This window comes from Betta splendens, chromosome 24, assembly GCF_900634795.4.
Source record: "Betta splendens chromosome 24, fBetSpl5.4, whole genome shotgun sequence".
Classification (NCBI taxonomy): Eukaryota; Metazoa; Chordata; class Actinopteri; order Anabantiformes; family Osphronemidae; genus Betta; species Betta splendens.
Genome location: NC_040901.2, coordinates 8,636,502 through 8,651,016, shown reverse-complemented (window position 1 = coordinate 8,651,016; position 14,515 = coordinate 8,636,502). Strand labels below are relative to the sequence as shown.

The 14,515-nt window shown below is 47.3% G+C and overlaps 1 protein-coding gene across 1 annotated transcript; it reads left to right on the top strand.

The window, feature by feature from the left end:
• Nucleotides 1–898: 898 nt before the first annotated feature.
• On the top strand, nucleotides 899–14,294 carry LOC114849735 (potassium channel subfamily K member 2-like). Its single transcript, XM_029141446.3, has 7 exons — nucleotides 899–1,341; nucleotides 2,190–2,503; nucleotides 4,242–4,359; nucleotides 6,952–7,112; nucleotides 8,999–9,194; nucleotides 10,472–10,614; nucleotides 11,232–14,294. Coding segments are annotated over exons 1-7 (1,290 nt in total). The 5' UTR covers nucleotides 899–1,340; the 3' UTR covers nucleotides 11,589–14,294.
• The last annotated feature ends 221 nt before the right edge of the window (nucleotides 14,295–14,515 follow it).

Genomic DNA, 14,515 nt, shown 5'->3' with positions numbered 1-14,515 from the left:
AGTTATTTTTAGAAACAGCTGTGGTGGACAATTTGTGATGGAACAAGCAGTTAGTGCAGGAGTTAGGACACAGTCCATTAGAGTCCTCATAAGAGAGTTAGGCACATAAATGATTTAGTTTGTGTTTGTAACATATTTGAAGAGATTAACTGTGAACAAACTGTGAATTGCGTTGCTCCCTTGCTTCTTTCAGACTTGACTTGGTCTTAGGTTAGAGGAAAGGTTGGGGTTATTTAAGATAATGGCTGGATGTGTATGCTTGAGGTCACGAAGGTCTCCAGAAAATAAATGTAAGTCAGTGTAATGCTCCCACGAGAGATGAATGGATGAGAGCCTCTCAATTCAATTAGGAGTAGTAACTCATGCTAATGCGATCAATATTGTGGACTTGTGACCTCCAAGGAGCTGAACAAAGGCTGACAATCAAATTACTTAAAGTCCCTGTCAGTCCTGGTCAGGTAAACAAAGTGTTTGTGTGCTCACACCTGGACACATAATAGGGAGTCCCATCACGGCCATGAAGACTATGAATTCAGCCAGTGCAGTGGAGCCAGGAGTCCACCTCTGTCACTGATGAGCTGACTGTGTGGGACTGGGATGTCACCAGTTTGATTCATGGGGGCCGGTGAGAGAGAAGATCCATCTGACTCCTCTCAGAGGCCATTAGTGCCTCCAAAAATACCCCCCTTTGAGAAACAATTGAGCTTTTTTTTTGCCGCTTTTAAGTGAAAACTCTGTTCAGATGTTACTGTGCCAATGAGCAAGGCATTAGTCAATGTGACATGAGGATTTGGGTTTGTGAGCCTGTTCAATTATGATGAGACTAAATAGGAGAGAAAACATATTCCCTAAAACCAGCCATGCTGTTTTGGGCGCAGAACGAACCCGACCTGCCGCTGGCGCAAACACGAAGCACAGGACGCTCCTGAACATCAAGTAGCGCCTCTCTCCCACTCCTCCGCTCTCCTCCTTTCAGCAGGAGTGGCCGCGCAGTGCCACAAGTACCTCCTCTCATCCGCGCGAATCCGAAACCTCCCCTCTCCTCATAATGCCTCCAAACACCTGGATGGATTCCGCGGACGCGACTCGACGCACCGCTTGCGCCGCGTCTTAGCGCACGTTTCGCTCGGAACGAGGGATGTACGCGCCGGATGTGTTTTTTTCGCTGGTGGACCGCGACGTGGAAGGAAACGCAACTCGGTGAAAGCATGCGGAGCGCGGCCACGTCCCTCGGCGGGAGCACCGCGGGCGCACGGCTGCGGCGGTAGGAAAAGCTGCGCTCGCGCGTTTTCAGGGGGGAAATCCTTCGATGAGGAAACAAAGAGAAGCGATGGTAGAGAAGTAAGTGATGAACACCCCGCAAAGACTTTGCATGACTTCACGTAGACGTTTTGCTCAAGGTGTGATTTAGCAGCGTGTCTCCGGTGATGCCGGCGGGAATTACGCAATTCCACACAGTTGTTTACACGTGAACTTGTGTCCTCTGCAACTTTTTCATTAATGTAGTGCGTTTTGCTTTCATTAACGTGAACAACCCCTCTATATTACAAATATCAGGCTATGGGAACGACACGTATTGGAAAGCGTTTGTCTGTGTCTGTGTGGTTTACTATAAAATCCCGGCTGCCAGGTCCTCACAGGGTGGTTATGTAATTGCATCCACTGCCTGGAAAACAGGACTGTGACAAGAAGAGGTAAATGTTTAATAAGCCTCCATTCAGACAGTGTGTTTATCTCTATAGTGGCACCAAAGCCATACAGTATATGATGCTGGGCTTTTCTATCTATTTCATGTTTTTATTGGACTGAATGTCCCGTCACCCATGTGGATGCTGTCTTATAAAAGAGCCTGGAGCGGGAGTCACGACGTCCATGAGTAGGTTTCGGCTCATAAAAGGAGGCTGAGGGGATTAAACCGCAGGTTGATGTTGAGAATTACAATCCATTGGTTCCGCTCACTTCACTGAGGTCGGTAAAGAAGGCCCGCCTCACCTGCGTGTGAGGATTATGGCAAGAAAGAAAATAAGCGGTGGCATAAATTAAATTAGCTGCACAGTAAAAACACAGGGGCGGCAGATTAAGATTAAGCTCCCATGTGTCGCATTTCTGACATGAACCTGTTTATGGCTGCTGCTGCTTGGACCCTCGAACCCGTTGTGTGCCCACGTTATTCATCTCCGTCCGCGCAGTGGCCGCACCTGACCTTCTGGACCCCAAGTCTGCAGCCCACAACTCCAAGCCTCGCCTGTCCTTCTCGGCCAAACCCGTGGTGCTGAACACCCCCGAGGACGAGTGCGACACGCGGCCCACCGTCATGAGGTGGAAAACCGTGTCGGCCATCTTCTTCCTGGTGGTGCTCTACCTCATCATCGGCGCCACGGTGTTCAGAGCGCTGGAGCAGCCTCAGGAGAGTCTGCAGAAGCTGGCCATCCTCACGGAGAAGCTGGACTTCTTGACCACGCACGCCTGCGTGAACTCCTCCGAGCTGGAGGATCTGATCAAGGTAGGTGGAGGCGTATTAATTATTCAGGTCCTCTCTCCCGCAAAGCCTAATGGTGCTTGACAGCATTTATTTAAATATTCCACATCTTGCTACATGCAGCACATCCATTCACATTTGTTTGTGAACTCCCTCTGACTCATCCTGTATCTATTATTAAAATTTACAATCAGCCTAACTATGCAACTTGATGACAACAATTAGCTCTTGGTAAATGTACCTGTTGATGATTATTACTTACCTGCTGCGACGAAGCCAGGAGGTAAATGAAACATTGCTAGTGTTCATTCTGAACTTGCATAGGCTCATAATACAAACAAAAACTTTCTGGACACAGAAGGTCGGATTTAATGCATTTTCGTACTGTGCAACGCTTAGAAAGTTGGAAAGGTTGAACAGGCTGTTCGGCTTTGCCTGGTGTCTTCTTCTGCACCGGCCTGTGTCTGACGTCACCCACGGCGCCCCCTACAGTGTCGGAGAGCGACCGATCACAACAGCAGCTCATTCAATGAGCGTTTCATTATCGACCCTGCAGAGAAAAAGAAGGGGTTTTCTTTAGCAGTTATTGGATCATGAGTTCAAAGGTCAACTCTGACTTTAAAACAGTGTCCCCCCACTCACTGTTACTTAATTATATGTACAAACACTCCTACTGCCTCCACCTTTGCAGGCTCCCACTGATCATACGCCAGTCAGCGGAGGATTGAATAAAGGATTTGCTCTCAGAGGAAGTAATTAAAAAGTGAGCGATGTCAACATAATCAAGCCATTTTAATGTCCCCAGGCGCCTCGGCTCCACTTGGAAGCAGACAGCGTGGTCTCCGCGATGTCTTGCCTCATCATTTCCCATGGCCATTGTTAGTTTGCATACAGCTGAGTGCCAACACGGCGAATCAATGCGGCTGCTGCCGACAGGAAACCCGGCGGCTCACGGAGCCCGTCTTATTGTGTGATTTGCTAAATGCTGTTAGAGGCACAGTGGATGCAGCTTTTTATCCCTGCACCTGTTCCTTCATTGTATTCGAAGATGATGAATCCGACCTCTTCCCTCTGTTCCCAAAGTATTGGAAACTATTGGTTCTGTCCAATTTATTAACATCAACTTTGCAGCAGTGTGTGCTGTTCCCAGAGGTTTCAGCCATTTTCTCTTCTATTTGTCTCAGTCATTACTCTGTACCATGACAGGTTATTTGGACCAGGAAGCCGCCCGCGTCACTGCGGTGGACTGTTAGGTTTAATAACCTGCCGAGGACAAATTATCCCAGCACTGAGTATCTGCTGTTGTCTCCGTTCCGGTTGCTTTTCCCCCCGTGCAGGTAACACAGACAGGGGATCGTTTAGGTTTTCAGCTCCCTTTGTCGTTTATATACGTCGTCGGTGTGTAGAGCTGTTGTCTGCTGTAGAGGCAGCACTGATGTGAGTGGGAAAACATGCTGCCGTGCTGTTTTCTCTGCAGCCGGCTTGTGTTTGAAGGCCTTGTCAACCTGAGCTACGATGCTTAGGCTCATGTCCATCATGTTCCCACTGTACCAGGGCAAGACTGAGCAGCACGGCACAGACTCAGGCCTTTAAGAAACACATGTTGTTAAAAATGACCAATTTACGAGGCACATTACAGTAGTTGTGTTAAATAAGACCTTTGTCCAGGCAGAAAATACTTGAGCTGTTCCTCAGTTCTCCTCTCAGCATTCTTCCTCTAAGAAACAGAACAGTCTGTGCTGACTTTAATGTTTCCTTTCAGCAAGTGGTCTCAGCCGTCCGGGCAGGTGTGAACCCGTCAGGAAATTCCTCCAATCAGACGAGCCTCTGGGACCTGAGTTCCTCCTTCTTCTTTGCTGGGACTGTTATCACCACTATAGGTAAGAGAGAACTCGCGACCGTCTCTCCCTGTGAAACAATGACACGAGCGAAAGCCATGGAGAATAAAGATTGCACGCATTCTCTAAAAACGCTGCATCAGTTCGGGTTGAGCGCCGCAAAGTGCTTCTGTAGCACCGTTCTGTGGCCCGTTCGCCATTGTTCTGCCTGCACAAAGCTGGCAGAGGCACAGTGTAATTATGATGATCATTCTGGCATGAAGGTGCTTACACAGCAACATTGTGCATGGGCTCGTTCTCCTTATTGCGCCTTGTCGCTGCAGGATCGCGCTTCGACAGCGATTGCTGAGCCATTTGCAAAAAAAAAAAATAAAAAAAACAATGATAATAATTGGTCACGCTCATGCACCCTGAGTTTACTCTGCTGAGTCGGTCCGCTGTGTTTCTGGGAAAACGAAGGGAAGTATCATCACCGTAATTATCGTCATCAACGAGCTTCGTTCTTGCTGATCGGGAACAGCTCGCGCGCTCTCGCAGCTCGTCTGACGGCCCGTTGGGCTCCTGTAAAGTGGACCCTGACAGATCGGTGGGTTCAGTGTTCAGTGAGCTGCCGCGTCCTTTCACAGCTGCAGGAGTTCCTAAAGTATGAAATGTGACAGCGTTGCACTGACTTGACGCTGCCCTCTGCTTGTACCACATTAAAGTGATTACAGTTTAAAAGGTGCACTGTGGGTAAAGATGCTAATGGGCAGATTTCTGCACATAATGTACTTTTTCATTCTGACAAAACTCAGCCAACCGGATCTTAATGATTTACAGCAGCTGAGAGACTGAGCTTTGATTTTGCTTCAGAGAACTTCCAGGTTCCAGGTTGAGCTTTACCTTTGATGCTTGTTGGTGTAAACAAGTTCATAATTGCCAGGTTTGAATTTATCGGTTCTGTGCTTATTACTGCTAAGTGAGGAGACCTATTCAGAGAAACCTATTAGGGAAAAACATTACAGTCCAGGAATGGTAACAATTCTACAGCCCTGTCATGAATTACAGTTATTCCCTTAGATTCACGTAATTCAGCCAGAGGTGCTTGAAAAGAATCCATATCAGCAGATTGATTCGTTCATGCAGAGATATTTAATTGGATGTGCAGTATGGAAGCACCGGCTCCTTGTACACCCACACATTTCTATATACTTTAGGCAGAGATGAACTGAAATAACTCTTGTCTGCTTCCTCTCCTTTCACCTTCCTCTGCTGTCGTGGGAATAAAAAGGTGCAGTAATGACTGATCTCACAACTTTTCTCCTGGTGGGATTTCTTGCAGACCAAAACAGATTTCCTCTTTTGGTGCTTTTACTGTAGATGTTACATTGGACTGTTATGAAGTCTACAGGTGTATTTTACTTATATTACATATCCATCCATCCATTTTCTACCTATCTATGGGAGAGAACCCACGGGAACATGGGGAGAACATGCAAACTCCACACAGAAAGGCACCTGATCCGTCCGGGAATCGAACCCAGGACCTTCTTGCTTAGAGGCAACAATGCAACTGTACAAATATTATATTTTATCTTCTTTTAGTTTATTTACTTACGTCTAGCCTTTAATAAACGTAATGAATCCCAGGGAGGTGATAACAAGCATTTGATGACGCTTTTCTAAGTCTGATAGTTACATTAATAATTAGGAAGCGAAGGAAGCCACTGTTTGTGTTTAGGTTGATTGGGTTTGTGTTTTAGTTGATTGGGTTTTGTTTAGCAGAGATGCCCAAATGTTTTAAAACTGTGATTTCCTGTCTCCCAGTGAACTAATCACGAAAGAGCTGATTGACAGATTTGTCTGGCGCGTTTTCTCATCCTATCCTAATGTGAGCCTGGAAATTCATCATTAGACACCCTGCAGGATCTTTCCTGAGACAGACGGCATTATTAAGGAAAAAAGGAGATGGCATTTACTATGCAGACCTCTAGTGAATCACAGGGTAAAATGCATGTTGTGTGGGTTGGGGTTTGTGGATTAAGGCAGAGGTCTAGGTTTTCAGGGTATTTCATGATATGGATGCAGGACAATAAAATGGGTTTAGTGAGCAGATGCAAGGCAGCAAACCAGGGATGGACTCACATTTGTATGTTTCTCTGAGCCGTTTTACATATGAAAGCCTGTGCACATCATGCTACTGTATGTCTATTTTCTGCCCTTCATTTCCGGATGCAAACAAAAAGACGACAATCTGCCATTGTTGCGTTAGAGTTGATCTTATGAGTTCGTTCTCCCTCGATAGATGGTGAATGTGTGGCAGGAATGTCTGCTTTGCTCATTTGTCTCGCCTTGTTTTTCTCCAGTTTTCGAACTGTTGTCTGACTCAGACAACCGTTCTTTCTCTCACTAATGAGTGCTTGCACTAAAACGCTGTGTTGCATGCAATAATGCAACACAGCCCAGATTATGCAAAGTTGCCTTGTTTACTAAGTTCGGTTGACTGACTTGTTGAACACTAAATGGATGTAAAATGTGAGTCAATTAAGTATTAACATGCACATCTAAGCTCTCTGTGACTGAGCTGCAGCTATGCTGATTTGCACTGGTGTTTGAACTGAACGCTGCCTTTTGCAGTAATTATTTCTCCTTCAGGGTTTGGGAACATCTCCCCCCACACGGAGGGAGGACGGATCTTCTGCATCATCTACGCTCTCCTGGGGATTCCCCTCTTTGGGTTCCTGCTGGCCGGTGTCGGGGACCAGTTGGGGACCATTTTTGGGAAGGGCATCGCCAAAGTGGAGAAGATGATCGTGGTGCGTTCCACAACTCAACATGGGCTCTTTTAATTAGACGGAAAATGTTACAGCTGCTCTGTGAGAAACTGAAACGGAATTGTTCAGGGTTTGTTTGACTTCAGCAGTGAGTGGACGACAGTCAGGGAAGGATATGCATCTTTGGGGCGTTGCCATGTCAACAGCATCCTTGACAGCAAACTAAAATGCACACCGTTTGTTTTAGTCGGTATATTAGTCATTTTGGAGCAGACTTGGAAAAACTAAAAGGCTTTTGCTGCTTCTTCTGCTGAACCTACTGAACTGTTATTTACTGTTTATGGCAGCAGAGCGAACTAACAACCCACAGATCGATACGCGACGCCAAAATGACAGACTCGTTGCATGAACCACATGTCTCCGTTAATGAACCAACAAATGAGCCTCCACGAGCAACAGAATCAGTTAAAACAAATGCTAACTTTTCTAAATATTATATTTAACTCTGTTATATTAAGCATATGAAAACCTGTTGTCTAATAACTCATTGTTTACACTGGGTTGTGTGTGTGGGTGTGTGCAGAGCTGCTTTCTCTAATGTCTGTGTCCTGAGATATGTTGGTGGCCCTCAATTCATTCAGTTCAGCAGCATATTCACACAGCAGGGCAACGACAAACGAATTAGTGTGAAGCATGAAAGCGTTTTATGTTTCCTTGTTATATCAGAGGCAACACAGGCTCTACAGTTCATGATACTGTACATCTTTTTAGTCAGCGCCACACAAACTCTCATCGAGTTGCAGCTTTGCAGCCTCCATATGTCGCGTTGGATAAAAAGATTACCCGGGAAATGACCAGTAGGTGGTGGAGCGTTTGATCAGCCGCTCAGAGCAAACGTCGGACGGGACCGAGGCTGATGCAACAAACAGTTTGAGCCTGTTGGATTTTTTTTTTCATTGCGAAAAGCTGACCAGCAGCACATCTGCATAATTAATCAGCTGGACTGAGCAGGTACCTGAGAAATCAGGAGATCTCGATAAACGGTTTGAAAAGGAAACTGAGAAGGACCTGCAGTAGATGGTAAAACATGGGCATGAAGTGTCATGTCTGATGCCTTTTCAGAGCAAACTTCAACAGACCTCCATGAAAACTGCCTCTGAACTTAACAGGACCCCAGACTTTAGCACTAATCATCAACAATACCTCCATTCATCAAATACTTGGCAGCGACCTGAGCCAATCATGATTTACATTCATTCTTGTCTCCCCCCTAAGGAGGGGAGAGTTTGGCAGCTCTAAAAATGGGCTCGACTGAACCTTAGGAGGCGCTGACGTCAGTGTGAGAAATCGCCTCAGCTTCACTGGCTCCTGTAAATACGGACTCATTAGCTCCTGGAAAGCTCCGTGCAGGTCCCTGTAAAATAAATAGCAGTGTGCTGTTTTCGCATCACAAAATGCCCGATCTGAGGTCTGTCTGCGCTCTACACGTCCCCTCAGAGGCTCTTACGTAACCGAGAGGGAAAGGGCACGAAAGCACCGTCACCTCAAGTGGAAAGGGAGGCGGAGAACTCACACACAGAGCGGCCCGTAATGTCCTCTAATGCAACGCAAACGAGGGGTTGCAGGGTCGGCGTCACGCTGAATTCTCGTCCTCGATAGCACAGGCTGTAACTGAAATGAATCTATTAGGAAGATCCCTCGCTGATATCACTATCGCCTCCGTGGGTGAAGAGTTAAACCGCAGTCTGACATCGGCAAATGGTTCCCGAGAAGGAGGTTGAAGGAAGTGGCTCGTTACATTGAAAAAGAAGCTGTGGGAAACAGGCAACAAGTGCTAATTAGCTACACAATCGCATGGCAGGCGTGTGAATAAAGCAACAAAGCCTCTGGCTTCAGGCTCAGGCTCATTGTTTTCTCGCTTCCCACAGAAGTGGAAAGTGAGCCAGACGAAGATCCGCGTCATCTCCACGCTGATCTTCATCCTGTTCGGGTGCCTCCTCTTCGTGGCGCTGCCGGCCGTCATCTTCAAGCACATCGAAGGCTGGAGCACGCTGGAGTCCATCTACTTCGTGGTCATCACTCTCACCACCATCGGCTTCGGGGACTTTGTCGCCGGTGAAAAAGGTCACTTTTAAGGTTTACGTTGTTTCCCCCTCTCTTTGTTTGTGTGGGTTTACAGCATTTTGACCTTGGCTGCTTGTTTGGTACATTAATGCAGCTGAGGCAAGTCTGGCGTCCAGTACATTGCACCCTGCTGTGCATCCTTTTAGTTTGGTCTCTTTGCACCGCTGCAAAAATATTCTGGAGTATGATTATCTTTTGTGGTAAATAAAGCCACCTACTGTACCCTAGCGTTTAACCAGAAACACTCAGACAAGCTATGAGCGTCTAGCCACAAATCTAGCCCATTAAAGGCTAATACTCAGATTTTGGTATTTTATGGATCTCTGTATGTCCCAGTTTATTTCGTGGCTGGGAGCAGTTGCCAGGCAACTCCATGTAGCCGCTGTTGACTGTTTGGATTAAGAAATAATGAGGTACTAAGTGCATTTTAGAAGCATAGCTTGTCACCTTTGAACAGAGGAAGACTGTTCCCTATTGATTCCAGCTTTTAAACAACTGCTTCACACTGAGCGCAGAGGGGGAAAGCTGAGTTGATCTTCTATTCTAACCTTAATAGCTGCAATAAAAACAGTGTTCGGCGTTGAGAAAAGGTGCAGAAGCGTGGCAGTGACTCGCTGCTGCTGAGGCTGCTGCTACACGTAAGCGTTCCTTTTTATTTAGCCTGCTCTCCAGACAACAAGGGAGAGGCAGATGGGAGAAATCACAAACAATTAGCTGCTACATAAAGTTTCCCTGAGCCGGGTTAATGATTATAGATTAGATCACTGCACCTGTGCCAACGCTAGAGATACAGTGAATTAATCAGCTTGGGCTCCTGTTACTTAAACTAGTGCTCAATGAGCAGCTGCCTCTGCTGCTTCAGGCCAGTTGATCTGTATTTAAAGGGACTGAACACGTTGATTACTCAGTTATGTGATTCTTAATTGTTCTAAAAACTTATAGAAGCCTATTTCTATAGTTCTATTGGGAGGTATAAAAAAGTCTAACTAAACTCCTTTCACAGCACTAACACAATTAATTTTATTCTTTATACTTGCTGTCAGGCCCTCGTTAGATTTATATATGAACTGATCCTACTTTGAACTGAGCCTAAAGCCCAGGGGCAATTAAAAGCAAAGCCACAGTGGTAAAACATCACAGTCCTCTCAAATGGAAAAACCAGGGCTCATTAAACGACGCAAGTACGAAGCTAAAGACCCGAGTTTTCTGACTGCACCGCGTCTTCTTTCCTGATTATACAGACGGGTGATGTGAAAGGCACTTGTTTTGAGTTGCAGGTGGGACTGAGAGTCCAGAGTACCTGGACTACTACAAGCCTGTGGTTTGGTTCTGGATCCTGGTGGGCCTGGCCTACTTTGCCGCGGTGCTCAGCATGATCGGGGACTGGTTCCGGGTGATCTCCAAGAAAACTAAAGAGGAGGTACGTGATGCTACGAATGCAAATACACAACCATCAATCTGAACTGACGAGTCGCCACCCAGGAAGCTGCCTACGGAGTAAATATCGTCTGGTGCGACTGAATATTTGATGAGGGCGCTAATGAGAAATGAGACACTCGCTGTTGTGGCAGTTACATTATTTACATAGAGAAAAGATGGAGTGGGCCACGCGTCCACACACACAGCTGCAGAAAGTAACCACGCGCTGGTCTCATTACTTTATTCTATATAACAATAATAGGGGGGAGACTGTCTGCAGTGAGTCCTTCTACAGGCACACATGTAATTAGCAGTACAGCTGTGGAGGCTGCGAGCTCCGCAGAGGATTACATTAGCGGGAGAGAAAGGGCTCCGTGGGAGGCTGGGGCTCCGGAGGACGAGGATGAGGATGAGGACGAGGACGAGAGAGGAAGGAGGAGACGGCGCCGATTTAAGTGTCTGTGCACATGCAGCATGAATTTTAAACGTCAGCACTCAGAATTCTGCTTTACACGTCAGAGCGCGATAAATAAATGAGGAGAACGGAGGGGGGGTCGATGACACGAGCCTCTGTGGCCGTGAAGCTAAAAAGGCCTCTGCTTCCGCATCTCTCCGCAGGTCGGGGAGTTCCGGGCTCACGCCGCCGAGTGGACGGCCAACGTGTCGGCGGAGTTCAAGGAGACGCGGCGGCGGCTCAGCGTCGACATATACGACAAGTTCCAGCGGGCGGCGTCCATCAAGCGCAAGCTGTCGTCCGAGCTGGGCATCAACGCGTCCCTCAACCAGGAGATGACGCCGGGCAAGAGGACGCTGTCGGCCAACCTGTTCGACGACAAGGAGGCCTTCCCCGGCCTGAGCCTGTCCCTGACCCCCGCGCCGGGGACCCTGGCCCGGAACGGCAGCCTGTACCTGAACGGCCTCAGCCCCGACTACGCCGACCGGCGGGAGCTCGCCGTCATCGAGAACCTGAAGTGAGCGGCGTGAGGGTGAAAAACAGACATCATCTTGAGCGGTCGGTGATGAGGCACCCGTCCGTTCATTCAGCCGCCGGCTGGGAGTAAGTCACTGAGCTGCACTTCAGCCCCCGCTTCCATAACCCGCGCCGACATCATCGCCAGCCGAGCTGCTGTTTGAGAGGAGCCTGCGTTTGAGCGGCCTGGAAGGACAGAGCGGCGGCATCTCTTCTGTCACACGGCCACAAACGAGCCTGCGAACACGGCAGCGCGTTGGTCTCGCTTAGAAAAGCAATAGACGCGTCCGTTCCCGTCGCTCCGGAGGCTCTCCTGAAATCTGCATCAGATGAGGAGAACCCCCCCCCAGACGCTCTGTTGTTACCAATGGACTCCAAGGATTGTGGCTTTTTGGTTACGTTTACACTTCTTACTATGGATTTCTAGGCCTTGTGTTCGCTGCTCAGTCCGGCCTCACTGAAGAGACGAATGTTGACATTTTTCGGTCCCTTTCGCGACTGATTTCAGCTTTTCACACTAAGGAGTTTATCCACTCGTGCCTTAATGAGCCGCCATGAACATGGAGGCTGGCAGTGCATGAAAGGCTGAGCCTGATCTGAATCCACAAGCACAGCAGGGAGGAGGACAACTAGGAGGCATCCTGGACCATTAGGACAATTGAAGCCAATGCAGGACCCTGCTTAAAGACATTTCAGGTGGACGTGAGGTTTGAGATGAGGCACAAAATGAGAGAGTGTCACCGCGTTGTCTTTGTTTTAGGGATTAGCGACCGCTCTGAAAGTGCTGAGGTACTTAGATTAACCACACAGTGCCAGGCTCACTGAACAACCCCCCCCCCCCCCCCCCCCCCCCCTCCCCTATACCAAAGCATCAGTCCTGCTCTTCTGACGGAGGAAACAGGGAGAGGCCTTCGCACTGATCACAGGATCAGGAGCTTTGTGTCCAGCAGGGTTTCAGAAACGCAGACCCAGCGTTTCCTCTTGAACCTCAGAGACAGAACCTGAAGCGTCGACTCGTTTCAGCTCTAATTGGAAACGACTCCCGCACACGAGTCCTGAACAGTAAAAGTTACGGGGATGAAAAGCAATCTTTACCTCAGTGCACTGCGTGATCAGAGGGAAGAATGAGGCGTCACGTCTCGCAGTGACTCGCGTCGAGACTTTAGATGTAAATTGTGTCTGAAATAGAATAATCAACCGACATCAGTGCAACGCTGCAGCAGCTTTGGTGTTGATGAAATATTTCGACGAATACAACTTTGAATGTTTCTTGAACGTGTTTTTTTTTCTTACTGTCATAATCAATGACTCACCACCGGGATCGTAGTTTGTAGCTTTAACGAACACATTTATAACACAGGTCAGTCGTGCGGGAAACCAGATCGACCCGCTCTAACAAATGAATCATTTAGAAGCTGCTGTGCGGAAAAGTGTGTTCTGAGCACATTTTGGTTTTGTTGCAGTGTTTTTCCTGGCAATAAGTTTTGGTATATTTTTTATACTGCAGCAGTTGGTCAAAAGAGTCACACGTCCTGCATAGAGAAACATCTACTGAATGTATTTCAGTGTTTGCGCGCTGCTCATCCTAAAACAAGCTCTCTAGCTCAATGTGTGCATATGAAATCACTTCTGCACTTTCCGTAATTCGTCAGTTCAGTTAGTTATTAAAGTTATAGGTTTCGATGAAACAGTCCAAATGCATCACGTAAAGACCATATGATGCATTTTTATGATAAACCTTTATACATGGAGGAACATGTACAGTAGATAAGCATCAGCTACAGGTGATGGGAGTAATTCATTACTATCCGACTGCCACAGATCACACAGTATTCCGTTCACCTCTGTTTCCTGTCTTCCAGTCACTTGCCTCTGTTACCATTAAAACTGTGCACAAAGGTAGAAATCCCAGCGTGAGGAACAGCTGCTGTGGCGCCATTCTGAATCTGCAATGTAACTAGAGCTGCGGCTTCACAGTGTTACACTTGCAATACATAATGAAAGACGGAATACTAATTCGCCGAGGGAGGCAATCCTTTCAAAGTAAGAGCCCCGATAAATCATCCAGTAACCGTTTCCCAGTAGGCTGTGATTGACAGCCGCTAGGAGGCGGGCTGTCGCTGCGGGGCAGCGTCAAGCAGCGTTACATAATGCACGCGGACGCACGCGGTTGTTTACGTGGCGGTCCCGCGAGGTGTGCGTGAACGCGTGGCGCTGCGTTCCGGGGAACTCGCTGCGTTTCCACCCACACAGGCGTCGGCCCCTCCTCGTCCCAGGGTGACGAGTTTTTAATTAAGCCCGTGGCTCGCGTCGAAACCCCAGTCGGCGGATGCTGAATGTGTCTCTCCATTGATGATGGTGCAGATGAGCCTCATAATGAATGTACGCGCATTCATGATTTAGCATTGTGATTTATGTATGTGCCGAGCAGTTCATTCAACCCAGCGGGGCACAAAACAACCCTGGGCCCTCAAGTCGCTGGCTTTTTCATTTAAACATGATTTAGTCATAACGGTAAAGGAATGTTGTCATGCACATGCAGAAATGTGTGAACTGTGCTTCAGTGAAACCATCAATTATGGTTTGATTTGCATAAAATGTCTTTTAAATAAGACTCGTTATGTCAGTTCTGATAAATTCGCCTGTAAAGACTGTACATGTGAGGAGGTCATGTACACATAAGGACATTTAATAAATGAACATGATTACAAGTGTTACAAGTGTTGCATGCTGTTTCAAGTGTCTTAATTAAGAGTGTTCCACTTATAATGTGTTAATAAGATTATGTCACCTCATATCATGACACAGGTTCAGAACCTATAGAATAAAATATTCAATTTGCAATAAACACTGATGATGTTTTCCTAAGCATCCAATTCAATTCATGGTGGATTTTAATGTATTGTTTCAGGAATTTTTGTGAGTCTGTGTG

Bases quoted from the DNA above. Each gene is read 5' to 3' on its own strand.
- LOC114849735 (XM_029141446.3), top strand. The intron at 4,360-6,951 runs GTAAGAGAGAAC...TTTCTCCTTCAG, and splicing joins GACTGTTATCACCACTATAG to GGTTTGGGAACATCTCCCCC. The intron at 9,195-10,471 runs GTCACTTTTAAG...TTTGAGTTGCAG, and splicing joins CTTTGTCGCCGGTGAAAAAG to GTGGGACTGAGAGTCCAGAG.